Source organism: Hetaerina americana, unplaced genomic scaffold (genome assembly GCF_022747635.1).
Source record: "Hetaerina americana unplaced genomic scaffold, ioHetAmer1.1.p SCAF_10, whole genome shotgun sequence".
Classification (NCBI taxonomy): domain Eukaryota; kingdom Metazoa; phylum Arthropoda; class Insecta; order Odonata; family Calopterygidae; genus Hetaerina; species Hetaerina americana.
In genome coordinates this window covers 66665391-66680117 of record NW_027286070.1, presented here as the reverse complement: position 1 = coordinate 66680117, position 14727 = coordinate 66665391, and the positions used below count along the sequence as shown (strand labels likewise).

Genomic DNA, 14727 nt, shown 5'->3' with positions numbered 1-14727 from the left:
AATGGCCACGCTATTTCAGGAAAATAGATTATTAGAAAAGAAAATTTTTTCGGATAGAAGTGAAGAGAGAGAAATTCTTGAGCCAGGTAAATAATTATATCAGGCAGGATATTGCAAGAAAAGCAAAGTGTAAATAGAGGGAAAATTATTCTTGGATTGTTATTTATCTTTTTTGATTCAAAGAGCTCAAAGGAAGAGGGAAAATAAGTGTTGGATGTAGATAGGAAGTAGGGAAGGTAAAACACAAAGAACAAACGGATGTAGTGGTTCTTTTTGTATTGTAATTTTCCTACTTAGCACCCAAATGCTTCTTCCTCAAATTCTCTCTACTTTTATTCATTTTTAGTGGACCAAGACAAATAATTATCGTTTCATTTTTGAAAGAATATCAGTGTTATTTTAGAATGACAAGGTTCATTTTGGTGGAATTTGTGGCAGTCATTTGCTATGTAATTAATATTTCTTAACAATCACATGCCAACAATGTGCATCTAAATGACTTTTCATATCCATTGCAACAAAGAGTGAATCTCAACTTTCAACAATTATGTATTGTAGCAATGCTTTTGAAAATATTTTTATCACTACTGAAACGAGCTTATAGTGATTTCATAGTTAAGACAATATCCCTTCTTTGGACTATGCTTTTTGAGAGAAAAGCCGGCCGGTGGCGGCGGGGTAACGTCCTCGTCTGCCATTCCAAGGGTCGCGGGTTCGATTCCCGCCTGGGTGAGTTTCGCTCCATCTAGGGCTTGGGTGTTTGTAAATGTGACCATTGTTTTCGTTGTTAATAGTTCGATGTAAAGGCCAAAATGTGCTGTTTTCGGACTTATACTGAATAAATAAATAAATAAATAAATAAATAAATAAATAAATAGAAGACCGTGAGAAGTTTCCAATTTTTGCTCATATACCCTGTGATCATTGTGGGAAAACATCATGTGCACATGTGATTCTTTCCTCATCCCTTTAGAGATATCTACATTCCTTGATTATGTTTGGTTTCTTAGTTTTAGTATTTTTTTCCGTAACCTTGAAAATATGTTTCTATTGCTAAGTCTTAGTTGCTGCCTTATATAAATTTGGAATTTATCTTTGGAAGGGCAAAGGAGCCTTCTTCTGAAGATAGACTGAATCCCTTCTGGAGTGCTGGAGAAGATGAAGATAAGGATGATTTTAAAGACAGATCGAGGAGAAAAAGTCTTGGGAATACCAGGCGACCAAACATGCCTGTACCTAAGCCTCGAACAGTGTGGTTGGTATTTTTTTAAATATTTTATCCTTCATGCTTATATGTTCAGATGAAATCAAAATAAAGTAAATAAGGATGTTATGAAAGGTGCAATTTCGTCCGATTCCAGCTAGTATGAAATATTTGCAAGTATGAATCTATGAAAGCATAAGGAAAGACAAATGTTAAAAGTAGCTACTGGGAAAGTTTATCATAGAAACAAAATAACTAAAATGAATTTCAAAACATAATTCTTATTTTATTTAAGACATTTTTAAGGAAATATGGATAGAAAGTAATAAAACTGCAAACTGAATGAGTAATTCATTTAAGTAATTCTTTTGAGGGTATGCATTCAAAGGTTAAAATTAACTTGCATAGCATGTATAATGCAGAAAAATCGTAAATGAAATATATATTTTATTTTATTGGCAATAATTTATCAATGAATAATATTCAGCCAATTCATATTGTTAGTTTTTTATCACGCACTAGTATTTTGTACAATATGGATAGTACTTTCCGATGATTTTGTGAGTTTGGTTTGAAAGCCCATTCAAAAATGGAACCTAATTAATTTTTCAGGATTGAACATTTTCATTTTTCAGATATTCTTCTTTTAGACATATAATTTTCACCCAATGCTGCTCCAGTTTTTGTTGATCCTCTCCAGATTCTAGGATTGTTCTAACTCTGAAAAATAGGCATTTTTTTCGTATTCGCCTCACCATTTGAATAAAATCTCTTTCCCACCAGCTGTTCCTTCACATGGGTTGTAGACCAAAAGAGGAATATCTGGAGAATAGGGCAGACGAAGAACAAGTTGAAAATGTCACTGACTATTTTGCAGTCAATACTGAAAAGGAGTGAGCTGGGCTTGTTTAAACAAAATGTATATGCTTTACATAGATGGCTTGTTTGGAAAAATAATAATCTGATACAAATTTAGTAATTTTCAGTTTTGCTGATGCTTTTGAGACCACTCTCGCATTTTAGCCCCTTGCAAAAGTAATACATGGCTTGATACAATTTTAATTGTACTGTTTATGATGTAGAATTTCCAATTACATGCTTATCAGTTTATTAACTAGGAAAATTCATCTATAAACCCTCTGCAAGTATTGGATGTGAGTTCTTTTGAGTTCCTTGCACTTGGGAATGGTATTTTGTGTTATATGGGTGTATATTAGATTAAAAATCATTCTAAACTGTGCAATATTTAATCAATTGCCAAAAACAGGTAACTGTTTTGATATATATTTCCAGAATCTTTTTGTTGTAAGATTCAAAAGTAAGTGCACGGTATAGCTTAGGAAGTGAATATTCACATATTTTTTTTGTCCAATTTGCTCCTCAATGGCATATCCTAATCGAACTGCACTTAACCTCTGTAATTTTCCCTTGTTAATCATAGGGACTCTGTGAAATCAACCCCTGAGCCTAGTCCTTTACCTCGCCGTGGAGTTTCTCCTAGTCCAAGTGCAGACTCCACATTGGTGAGAAAGCGCCGAAAGAAGCCTGCACCACCCCCACCTGTGCCACAACATGCGAATACCCTTCCCCCAGCACGTGTTACCACTCCATCTCCTCAGCGGTTACTTGATATTTCTATGCAGTCTTCTCCATCTCCATCCGTAAGCACAGTGAGTGTACATTTTCTTATAATATTGCATGTGGTTCTTCATTGCCAAGAAATTCTTTCCTGGGGTCAACCTGGTACATTTTTGTTTAAATTTCACTCATTCAGGAGTGCAGGGAAGATTCCTGTCCCTACACCCCTAGAATTGCCCCCATAGTCTTATAGAAATGAAAAAGTCACAGAACTTTGGTTTAGGTGGGGGGCAGCTGACTTTAACTTTGAACTGGGGACACCAACCAATAGACAAGCATTCAACTGTCTATAATTCCATGCCACCCAAATTCTATTAAGGAAAGCCCCATTAGTTAGTTATTTATACAATTTCTGTTGCATGTAAGATTCTCCTTTTTCTTTGATGAAAGATAGTATTTTTTATAGTAAGATAAGTATATATAGTATAGAAAGATAGTAGTTTTTATAGTAATCAGGTGATTTACAAAGCTGTGATACTATTTATTGTTGGTTGCTACTTCTATGAGTCAATGTATCCGCTGTATGCTGTCTCCATCTAGTCCAGTTTGAAATTAAATTGCTCATTTTTCCTTATACACATTTGTTATCATTCTTGTCACTTATAAGCGACTTAAAATGTTATTATTTGCTAATAGCAATATTGCAAAATAAAATTTTTAGCATCAGTCTGGTTTCTAGTTCTTAAAAATGAACAGCATTAATATTTAAATTCAAAGTGCAGATGCAGTCAAGAACTTGTGAAAAGCCTGACATTGTGTGTATAAATTTTTCTATATTGTTTAAAGTTTTAAATAAAGGCAGGCATTGCAATCAGGACCAGCAACAAACAATACATGAATTAATGCATGCTCTCATTTTTTAAATGGATGTAGAAGGAAACATATTAAACTGCAATATCTATGCATTGGCTTTTGTAATAATTTTGCTGGTATGGGTTTTGTCCTGTGATTTTTGTCTGTATAACCTAAGCAGACTTTCTCTTTACTTAAAATTTTTTTCTTTGGTTTCTATCTTTTCTACCACATGTTACACTTCTCTTTTTGTGACTTGTATGTTAAATGCCCGATTACGAAACTTACTTCTCTATAAATAAAAGCTTGTTATTAAACTAAATTGTATATGTAATGCAAGCAGTATTAAAGGGTTCGATTGTAGCTTACCTGACAATATTTTTATTATCTTTTAAAAAATGCATTTCCTCCAAGAATCAAAATCATATTGTCTGTAATTTTTTGGGCTTTGGTGCCATGGTTGCCAAGAAAATAGTCTTAGGAACATATCTCCTGATAACATGAGGACTCTCCTGCATTTTTGTAAATCAAGCTAAGTCAATAAAGCAAAATGTTTTATGTGCAAAAATGGGTTTGTGCACAAAAATCAACAGCTGTTAAAGTGTTTTAACCCCAAATGAATCGCATTTGGATGTTTTTTATTGAATGATCACTTGCTAGTGAGTTATGACAATTGAGCAATGCTATTTACTCTGGAGAAATTCTACAAAAACACATTCTCTCATTCCTGCATGATTATTTTTAAAATGTTTGACTATTCTAGTTCCTCATGGCTACTGCATGGCTTGGTTTATTCATGCATCTCTATTGAAAAATAAAATTGTAGATTTCTTCCATTCATATTGTATTATCTTTCCTGCAGGCAACATCTCCAAGCGGAACACCAAGACGCCCCAGGAAATCCAGGCCTGCCCCACCCCGCCCCGTGCAGCCATTATCCCTAGAGAGCATGTCTTCAGCTGCAGAGAGTGTCCCACTCATTCCACCAGAAAGTGTCACCACCCATGTGAATTCTCCAGAAAGTGATAAGGCTCCAGCCCCTGAAGAAAAAGAAGCCTTGCTCCAAGGTCAAGCTTCGGAAGTGGCTGATGATCCTTCTCCAACAACACGCCCACCACCCGAGTCAGAGAAGCGTCAGAAGGATGTAGAAAATCGCAACAGGCAAAGTAGAACAAGTGGGGGTGAGGAGGAAGATAGTGGTAAAGATGAAACTCAGCCTCTTGTTGTCGGTGACAGACCTCCGGATAAGAGCACATTTGGTCAGTGGAAGAGGAAGAAAGGACCAGCTCCACCGCGTCCATTGCCCCAGAAAAGAAAGGTAAATCCTAAGTTTAAAAAGTAGGAAATTGCAGTAGAATAGCTGGTTCTTTTATATGATCATGGTTTCTGAAGAGTTTTAATAATAGCCATAATATTTGAGGGATGTGAGGGAAGTAAGCCTAAAAAAAGATCAAAATCTTTTCTAAATGCATTCACTGCCGCAACTTACTATGTAAAACTCATGGAGTATGTCTTGATTATTTTTTTAAATTTATATACCTCTTAGTAATGAGACAATTACCTAGCATAGGCGCATATTTTTTTTAATTGCACATTGTGGAAATCTTTAATGTATGCTTTTGCCGAATAATGATTTCATCTTTGCCATAATAATTGTCAGATTGTTTATATTCTAAGTTTTACTCCAGGAAATCAAAAATAAAATCTTTTGTCATTAGAATATCTGGATTCAGCTATGTTGCGTCTTTACAAGCTTCCCCTTTTTCTAAGAGACATTGTTTCTTAACTTTGAGAATGATCTAGATTCATTTATATTTAACTTTGATGCTTCCAAGTTGAACTTCAAAATAACCGGTATGCTTTTGATGGAAGTGCTCTACTAATTTTTTGTTTAATTTGTACAGATTAATCCGCACATGCCAATGTCAGAAATAAGGAGAGAGTTATGCGACATTGAAGTTCAGCAGATGGAGCTAGAGCGCCAAGGAGTGACTTTGGAAAGAAATATAAGATCTCGCTTTCAACAAGAAGAGTCACCCAATGGTGAGTTTTAATCCATACATGATATATCCCCTTGACTTGATTTAACGATTTAATCAGTTTTTGCGGTGGATGAAATAAAAAAAATTTCTGTCAAAATGATTACAACTAGAAGTTTGACTGGAGATTTAGGTGAGTTTTGATTCCATGCCAAACAAGAGCAGCTTAAGATGAATAAATGAGAATACAAGGGTTATTGATATTATTTCATGTGAGAGAAAGGTGATAAATGCTAAGAACTATGAACGGAAGCTTTAGGAAGAAGACAAATAGAGTTTGGTAAAGGTCAGTTTTGGTCAAGGAATGTGAAAGATCGAATGTCGTAGTGGGAACAAAAGAATTTACAAAAAGGAATGTAGAACAGAATTAGGATACCTTTGTTAGGTTGGAAATTGAAGATTAATGATGCCAACCACGGGCTAATCACCACACAAGAAAACATCCTACCACCTTATGTTACCATTGCCAGTGTTTTTAAAGCAAGTGGAGTAGTTATTAATGATAAGACTCTCATTGATGTGAAAAATCTCTAATCCCTGTCCACTACTATGTATTAAGGAACATCTTCAGTAATTATCCAGTATGCAAGATCATAGCACTTTAGTAATGTCAGAAGAAACGTGACATTGTTCAGTGTTATTTCTGTTATATAGGCATGCCATAGTTTGGCAAGAAGTGTGTATATAGTTGGATAATAACTGTCCAGACAAGTACATAGTCAATACATAAGGCTGTACATGATAAACTCTTAATGTAGATGATCAGCCCAATCCTTGTGTGTTGATTTTGTGCTATGAGAGTTTTATGCTAATATTTTCCTCATTGGGTTGAAACATTTATTTATTTTTTCAGTCAAATCACCTACTTCATTTACGATGCGATTTCAGAAGTTAAAATAATTTAAGAAAAACATTTTTTATATATAAATAATTCATAAATGAAGAGGTTCCTTGGTCATTTGAAATCTATGCTTTTAAGTGCGTGGTATACTCTTTTGATTTTTTCTCCACTCGAGCCCCGCTCACTTGTAAATGCTGAAGACTTTCCCAGATTGCAATGAAAAAAAATGCTGGTTCTTTCAGCATTTAAAATAATGTTGGCTAAAATGCCATCAAGCAAATTCAGTGTGGTGGAAGTAATCTAATTCCAATTATTGTATGTTTGCTCCATTGAAATGGAATGAACGTGCTACAAAGGTGATGAAGCTATTCATTTAAAGTTTGCAGCTGTGTATTCATTAAATGGAACTGAAATGGGAAAATATAAATGAAATGAGAGTTTTTTGGTTTATTTTTATATATTTAAGAAATGTTGATGTTGCTGAATATATAAAGGAACATGCATTCATTGAATTGATGAATTGTTTTTTCTTCTTCAGATGCCTGGATTCCAGCAGAAGTTGAGGCTCAGGTTCTGCAACTGTTTGAGTTAGTCAATGAAAAGAATGAACTCTTTCGTCGCCAGGCTGAGCTCATGTACATGTAAGTTACATAGTGTTTACTCTCAGACTATCTTCACATTTTTCTTGGCTTATATGGTTAAATCTCACTGAATGCTTAGTGTCTGGTCCTCTACAAGGAAAATAGAAACATAACAATAATAAGTCCAGATACTTCAGCTTCATCAATCATAGAATTTAATTGTTATAAGGAGTCGTAAAGTTTGAGCATTTGTGCTCATGTGCATTTTGGCAAAAGCTATAATTTTTGTATTGAGAAATTAGTGATGTAGAAGTTTATGATTTAATTGGGAAGGATTTAGACTGGAATTATGGAAACATTTTGTACAATTTAGGAGAAGGCAGCTAAGGCTTGAAGAAGAGCATGCAGATCTAGAGTTTCAAATTCGCTGCCTTATGGAACGTCCTGCTTCCCTGAAGACTGATGCTGACAAAGAGAGAGAAGAAATGCTTATCCAGAGGTGAGGTTTTTATTGTTACCTCAAGTCTGGAAATAATGCACAAATATCATCTCATTCAGAGAATTGAAGAACAAAGTTTTACTTAGTTATTCTATGGAAATTAATTTATTGTCACTTGCTAGTAATAGAATTCTTGATGTTAGTTCTCATCAGTTCCCAATCAATCTTCATTTGTCTGTTTTCGACAGTAATTTCTCTTTCCATCAAACGAAGAATTCCCACTATCATTCAAATTTTTCAGTCGCAGTTCTTGAATTTACTCACGACCTGATTGATCATCATCATTCACAATGCCTTATTACTTTTACAGTTCTTCCTTAAAACCATTGTACGAAATAAAGTAAATTCATGAGGAGGAAAATGTTTTGTTTGTAACTTAATGCACTTTTGGTGAGGTGATCTGTTTTGATAAGAAAGAATTTTTGCAGTTCAATTTGAATTTCCCGCCTTATCGTAGTTCCCCTGGAGATCGCGCCTGGAGGTATTGAAAGCTATAGGCATCTAGTAAACAGTCATAACCTCAAAATGGCCTAGATGTTACAGACAAGTGCGGAGTACAATCAAAGAGGATTATTATGGAAAGTGTTAACGCTGGGTGTTAGATTTCAAAATAGTTTGATTCTTCTGGTACCCCAGATCAACTGTTTACGATATTGTGGCTAAATAAAATGCTTTGGAGAAGTCTGGGGAAGGTTTTGCTCACCCAGCAAGGAAATCTCATTCAAGGATATGCTCGGGCGCTGATTTCAGAGGAATTTTGCAAATTTGCATATTTTGAATAATGTCGTGAAACTGTGGATGGTAACTGTGGCCTCGGGGAGACAATATGTCTCTCAACAGGACAGTGTACCAGCTCATACGAGTCATTTAGTTCCTAACTGGCTCTCAGATAGCATTGACATGTTCTGTCAAAGGAGTTATGGCCTCGGAATACCCCAGACTTGAATCCCCTTGACTATTATGTTTTCATTGTAGTCGAAAGAGTTAACAATAAGACGAGGCACCCTAATGCCACATCTCTACCCTCTGCTATCGTAGCAGCATTTGCGAATATGGCCAGTGCTGTTTTATAGAGTGTGTGCGATCGATTCAGGACAAAATTTGAGGTGGTCATTGCAGCGGAACGGGGTAATTACATTGAGTAATGTTACTTTTGACTGATACCACCACTTGTGTGCAAAAGGATTTTCATTTTCATTTGTATTTTTTTTTAAAACACTTGCTTTTAAGCGGAAGTTTCATTTGTTCGGATTTAACTGCCATACCCTGCTTATTGACAAAATCAAGAATTGCTAAATTTTGTTGCCCCGAGAACAATTCTCTTACCTTAAGTGATGGCATCTTAATCAAAGTTTTCATTGATGAAGTTTTCTCCACTTGATCTTTAATTCATATTTTCAGACTCTAAATTTGGATTTGATTCAGTTGATTTTGTCACTTATCACCTTTGGGTGATAAGTAAAGGTGATAAGTGATGAAATTGGGGTTATTTCTCTATGCATACAGGGATGGTTAATGCATAATGTTGCTCTACTAAAGCAGTAAAATAAAAGTACCCTTTTCTGGACATACTCCATCAATGTATCATCATCATCATATTTTGATCAAAGTGCAAAGATCATTTAGTGTAACTAAAAAAATGTTTAATGTGGAATAGACTCATGAAAAAAATGTTTTTCTATTTTTATTTAAAGTGTTCACATTGTTTCAGATTGTAGGGTGGCATATTGATAGTGAAATTGACCCTGATATTTACGTGTATTCAATTCTGTGATAGAAAGGAGCACATTAGGCATGGAAGGTAGGGATGGAAAATGATTAGGGATGTTGGATGGACTGAATGGAGATAAAATGTGTTTGGAATTGAAGAATTATAGTGTGGGTTGTCAGGTGTTGTCTGTTTAGGCAAGGTTATGAACCAAGTACCCATGTCCATCCAAAACCTACCTTAAATGGTAGGACACCAGAGAATGATTAATTCATTTAGGGAGGCTGGTTAATGTACAGTTTGCATTGATCAATTTTGTTTAACAAATAGAATTGAATTGATGATTCTACAGGAACCAGCATATTTGGTTGGCAAGCACCCCATAGTTGTATTCATCCATTTATTCTCAAAGGGACTCGAAGTTTGGGGAGACCCATAAATTTTAATTTTAAAGTATTTTAAGTATTTTTAAATTATAGGATATTTAATACATTTTCAGTTGGAATGACGGTAGCGTCACAAAAAAACTGTCTTTGCTATTTCAGGCTGGTTGAAGTAGTTGAAGCTCGAGATGAAGTTGTGCAGTGTTTGGAAAGTGACCGTCTTAGGGAAGCTCAAGAGGATGTAACTGTAAGGGCACGCCTCGCTGGGGCGTTCCCAGGTCAGTTTTTTATAGTGTAATAGTGATCATATGCTCTAATCCCAGCAGTTTAACTAGTGGTAGTGTGAAAATGTTTATTTTTTACTTCTTGTAAGCACATTTAATTAACAGAAATGAATTTACCATGCATGACTTGTATATGTAATTTGCATTTTGTTGTTGGTTTAGTGGAATGTGGTACTGATTTCATATAGTCAAGCTGTGCCAAATTTGTTTGTAGCATGGAAATTTTTCTCCTGATGAATAATTGACTTGGACTACTTACATTCCATATCATGTTTTGAATTCAGCTTGTTAGTTATGCCTTTTGTACTATGTATACATTATTCCGATTGACATGCACTCAAGTATATGATAGCCAACTGCTGAAATGCTTCCAAAGTGCACTCCACTTATATGAAAAGTTCTTATCTGTGATAAATGATATTGTTTTCACCTTATAAAAATTATGTTAATCAAAATAGCCTTTATTGTGCACTGCTAGGAGGGCACTATGTAAATTATTTTGTTTTAAATAGTTAATTTATTCTGCCAATTTTTACTTATATAGTATTTAATATTATCTTGAATCTCACTTAGCAAAAATTGTGGCAGTTATGTACCAAAAATAATTTATTTAATCATCATATTTTATTGATCCAGAGTAAAATCTGTGATTTTGAAAAGAAGAACCCTTATTTAGTTACTGATCGGTGGTTTGATATTTATATTAATTTATTCAATTCATATTCTTTATTCACAGCCATCCACTGGCTTGTACTGCTACAGCATTTTCAGTTAATTTGTAAATCAGTTACTAATAGTTTTCTGAACCAACAGTTATGATTAAATTTCTATGCATGTCTTATTTAACATTTTACTAATAGCTTTAGCTTATCAAGTTAGTACTACCTTGGATTTATAATTATTGGATTATTTATGCAATGTAAGTTTGATTTTTAACATATAAATAAACTTCTTTGGTACATAGTATTGCACTGCAGTATTTTCTTGATTTATTTTGTAATCTTATACTCTTACTGTATTTTAGATAGTTAAAATTTTCCGCTGTAGCGTTGTATCGCATCATTGCTCTTAGTTAGTTTTTTGGTTCTGGAAGTGCATATCATGTTGCTTGCAAAGTAGTTTCTCTCTTTTAGTTAGTCATAATACCAATGCTTTTTTAGATATTAGATTTGGCATTCTGTGCCATTTTCTTTAAGCTGTGGAGCATGTGAGATCTGAGCTTCCTCACAACAACCTTAAACAGATATTGGGGCTATTATTTTTATGATGAGCAATTATGAATCAATGGCTTAAACTTTTCTTTTTTTTTAAATGCATCTCAGTATTAGTGTAATTATAATCATTATGGTTCTACAGCGTGAAAATCTAAAGTTCCAAAACCCTAGGGTGGTTAAATAATACTTACTATAATGAGGCTATAACATTTATTGTATTTTAGAAAATTAATTAATGGTGAACCTCATGGTCTTTCATTTCAAGGGCATTCTAAAGGAGGTGATGAGGGTTGCTGTCAGTGCAATTTTCTTAACCTTGATTTCTGGTGCTGGAAAAGGTTGGTCATTTCTTGTGCCCTTCTTTAACCATTACTGATGTTGGCAGCAGTTTTTGACCCTGTTGGTCCCCTGTGTTTCAACCTTTTGGGCTCAGTTTGTATCAGGTTTTTGGCTTGCTTCCTCATCTCATACCAGTTTGTGCAGATTAAAACCTATTTGTGAATGAAGCACCTGTATGTATACCTCATTTGTATTTTATCACCTTTGGATAAATCGTAAGTTTTCATTACACATATACACACGGGAAAAAAACATTTATTTGGCTGTGCACTGAATTCCTCTTTCATAGTTAATGGTTTTCTGCATAGAATATACATCTTTGGATACAGATAGGCCCCAAGTAAGCACATATGAATCAATTTGTATGTCTTCATTAGTAAAGTTAGTGACTAGTGCCCTCCTGGCTAATGTGCTGTTGGCATTAAATTTTGTGCCTTGATTTTTGGATATAGTGACATTTTTAATTGTGTAAATCAATTTTTTTCTCTGAATGTCATTATTTGCCGCTTGCTATTGATGACTGATATGTGCTATTCAACATCTGGCCTCTTGTACTCTCTTTGCACTGCTCAAGTTTTTAAAAGACTGGTCAATAGTTTAATGCCATCTCAATTGTCCCACTGGCCTATCCAAAATGAAGATGATTACTAGCTTGTACTTTCCTTTTGGGAATATCAGTAAATGCTGACATTGTACTCCATGTGCAGATTATCTGTTTGTGGTTTATCCATGCTATTTTCTCTTCCCAGCTCCAAAATTTTAATAATATTCCAATCGTCAAGATGATTAAATGATTTAAAACTTTGATGTTATTCTCTTAAAAAAATTTAACCTTGAAATATCTTGGCTTTTGAAAAAGTTTTCAACTTTGATCAAAAAATCAAAAATTTTTGATAGTATATAATCCTTTAATTGAAATATTGTTGTATTATCTCTAAATCCCTATGATCGCTTCTCTGGCATTATTTAACCCCGGGAAAGTCCTCTATGAAGTTGAGCAAGTATATAGTTTTACTATGCAAGAAATAAGTCAACTAAGTGCAACTCATTACTTTGTCGTTATCATATGAATTCATTTCAGCAATCCTTTGTCCATATATACAATAGACTTTTGAAAGTCATTTGTTTTTCCTGTCTAAATGAATGGTTTAGCTTTCTGACAATACATTTCCGTATTCACATGATGATAATTCTCTGCTCTTGTAAGATTATAATTGTACCCTCATAAAAACGGCTGAAATACTGGAATAAATTGTGCTTTCCATTGTAAAAAATTTCAAAATAATTGCAGGGAATGGATATACATCTTTTTCCTAATGGCAGTCACTTGTTTCTTTTAAACTTTATTGATTTATATTAATTGAATCCATAAGTATCACTACCATATTTTACATATATTTCGTTCATCCGTGTTTTTCAATTATTCATACTTCTTCATGCATCCAATGGCATGGATAATCGACAGTTTACTGTACATTGCTACCATTCCAGTGAAAATATTCTCAGAGTTATCACTGTGGACTTGTAGGATAAATATAATCCTCAAAAATATTGATTATGGATTGGATAATTAGCTTGACAGCTTACCATTCTCACAGTTACACAATCATTACATCAACAAATTGCATGGTAATGGCATGTATTCCATTTTCTGGATAATTTCCTCAGACCATGATTAACTGAATGTAGATAATTGAAAATAGTAACTGCCATTATTCCTCTAAAATTTCATCCTGTGTTTAATCCAAGAGTCATACTTGAATATAAAACACTAAAATGGCTACAGTGAATTATGTAATCTTCAGTCTATCAAAGTTGACGCTTAAAATTAAAAAAAGAAAATCAAACCAGATGAAGTACAGAATCATGTTGTTATTCAATGCTCAGTTAAAAAAAAACAAATGCAATGCAATCCTACCTAAATGGTTTGTCTCATAAGTAATCCTCATGCATGCAGCCATTGTAGATTTCAAAACTCGAAAGGATATACCATGATACTCCATACTCCATAATTAAATTTCAATGTTGAAATGACACTTACCTAAGAGTCCATCATGAGTTGCTGAGATGCGTTGACTAAAATGGGGGAACTTTTGTCGGCCACAGGCAAGGCAGCGGAGAAGGGTGAGGAGGTGGAGGAGAATTTGGCATCTTTGGGGGAGAAGGGGAAGAAGTCAAAGAAGGAGAAGAAGGTGTGGGAGCGAATGAAGAAGAAGGTAGTGGGCAAGAAAGGAGGTTCGGGGGGTGTCCTGCACTTGGGCAAGGGTAAGAAGAAAAAGGATGCTGACAAGGATGTGGATGAGGTGGAGGAGGAGGGGAAAAGGAAGGAGGGTGGTGCTTCATGAGCTCTTTATTTTCTGGGCCATTCTTTGGTGCAGGTTGACACCAAGGTCTGCTGAGATGGCGTTGTTCTGGCCTTGAGAATAAAGTTTTAAGAAAAGTATGGCTAGAAAAGTACTTTTTTTTTAGAGAAGAGGTGGAGTGTTTTCATTGTGCTTGTAAAAGTATATGGTGCTGTAATGGGAGAAACGTGTGATGGCTGTGCAATGGATTTGGTTTTATTTGTATATACTTTTTGGCTTGCCGCTGTGAATCAACTGCTCATATTCTGATCTTGCTCGAGTATTATGGCTCCTTGGTGAGGGTATTCTATATTTTGTGGCGAGTGCTTATATCTGGCAAATTGAAAGGGAGGCTTGTTTTTGCGGGAGGTGAAGGAGCAAAGTCAGTGGTGTATTTTATTCTAATTAAGCTCTCTTTCATTGCCTTAATTCACCTTGAATTGTCCAGATAGCCAGATTTTTAAAGAGTGCTGTACTATTAATAGTTGCCAGTTTGTGCTTTAGGTAACTGATGTGGAATATGAATTTATTTATATACATGCTATAAGATTGTGATTTTTACATTTATTTTAATGTATTACTGATAGCTTTGGAGCATGATGACTTAATGTGAAGTATTTTCAATTTTAGCACATGAGCAGGAAGAAAATATATCACTATTTATATAGTGTTCTAAAATTTGTTCCTGATTGTGAAATGAGGTGCTTTGAAAACATATCCTGTAACTTTTGCACACAAATATGTTTTAAATACGAAAATTGTTCAGAGTATATTAATTATTTCCATGCAAATGGAATGAAATAATGTTTTATTAGAGATGTATAATCAAAAGTGCAATGCTAAGCAAGAGAATTTGCTTATGC

General features: G+C 34.5%; 1 protein-coding gene across 4 annotated transcripts in view; it reads left to right on the top strand.

Moving 5' to 3' along the window:
• MICAL-like (protein) overlaps window positions 1-14727 on the top strand; it is a 129142-nt gene that overhangs the window by 114329 nt on the left and 86 nt on the right. For 3 of the 4 annotated variants that reach the window (XM_071598779.1, XM_071598778.1, XM_071598781.1), the window contains 8 exons: window positions 1103-1255; window positions 2646-2874; window positions 4497-4952; window positions 5539-5677; window positions 7053-7155; window positions 7469-7594; window positions 9848-9963; window positions 13629-14727. The exon at window positions 13629-14727 is cut by the window's right edge and continues 86 nt beyond it. In XM_071598779.1, coding sequence (XP_071454880.1) covers window positions 1103-1255; window positions 2646-2874; window positions 4497-4952; window positions 5539-5677; window positions 7053-7155; window positions 7469-7594; window positions 9848-9963; window positions 13629-13867 — 1561 coding nt within the window. In that variant the 3' untranslated portion in view covers window positions 13868-14727. Of the gene's footprint in view, window positions 1-1102; window positions 1256-2645; window positions 2875-4496; window positions 4953-5538; window positions 5678-7052; window positions 7156-7468; window positions 7595-9847; window positions 9964-11448; window positions 11522-13628 lie in introns of all 4 variants that reach the window. The other variant, XM_071598780.1, reaches the window with a different exon arrangement.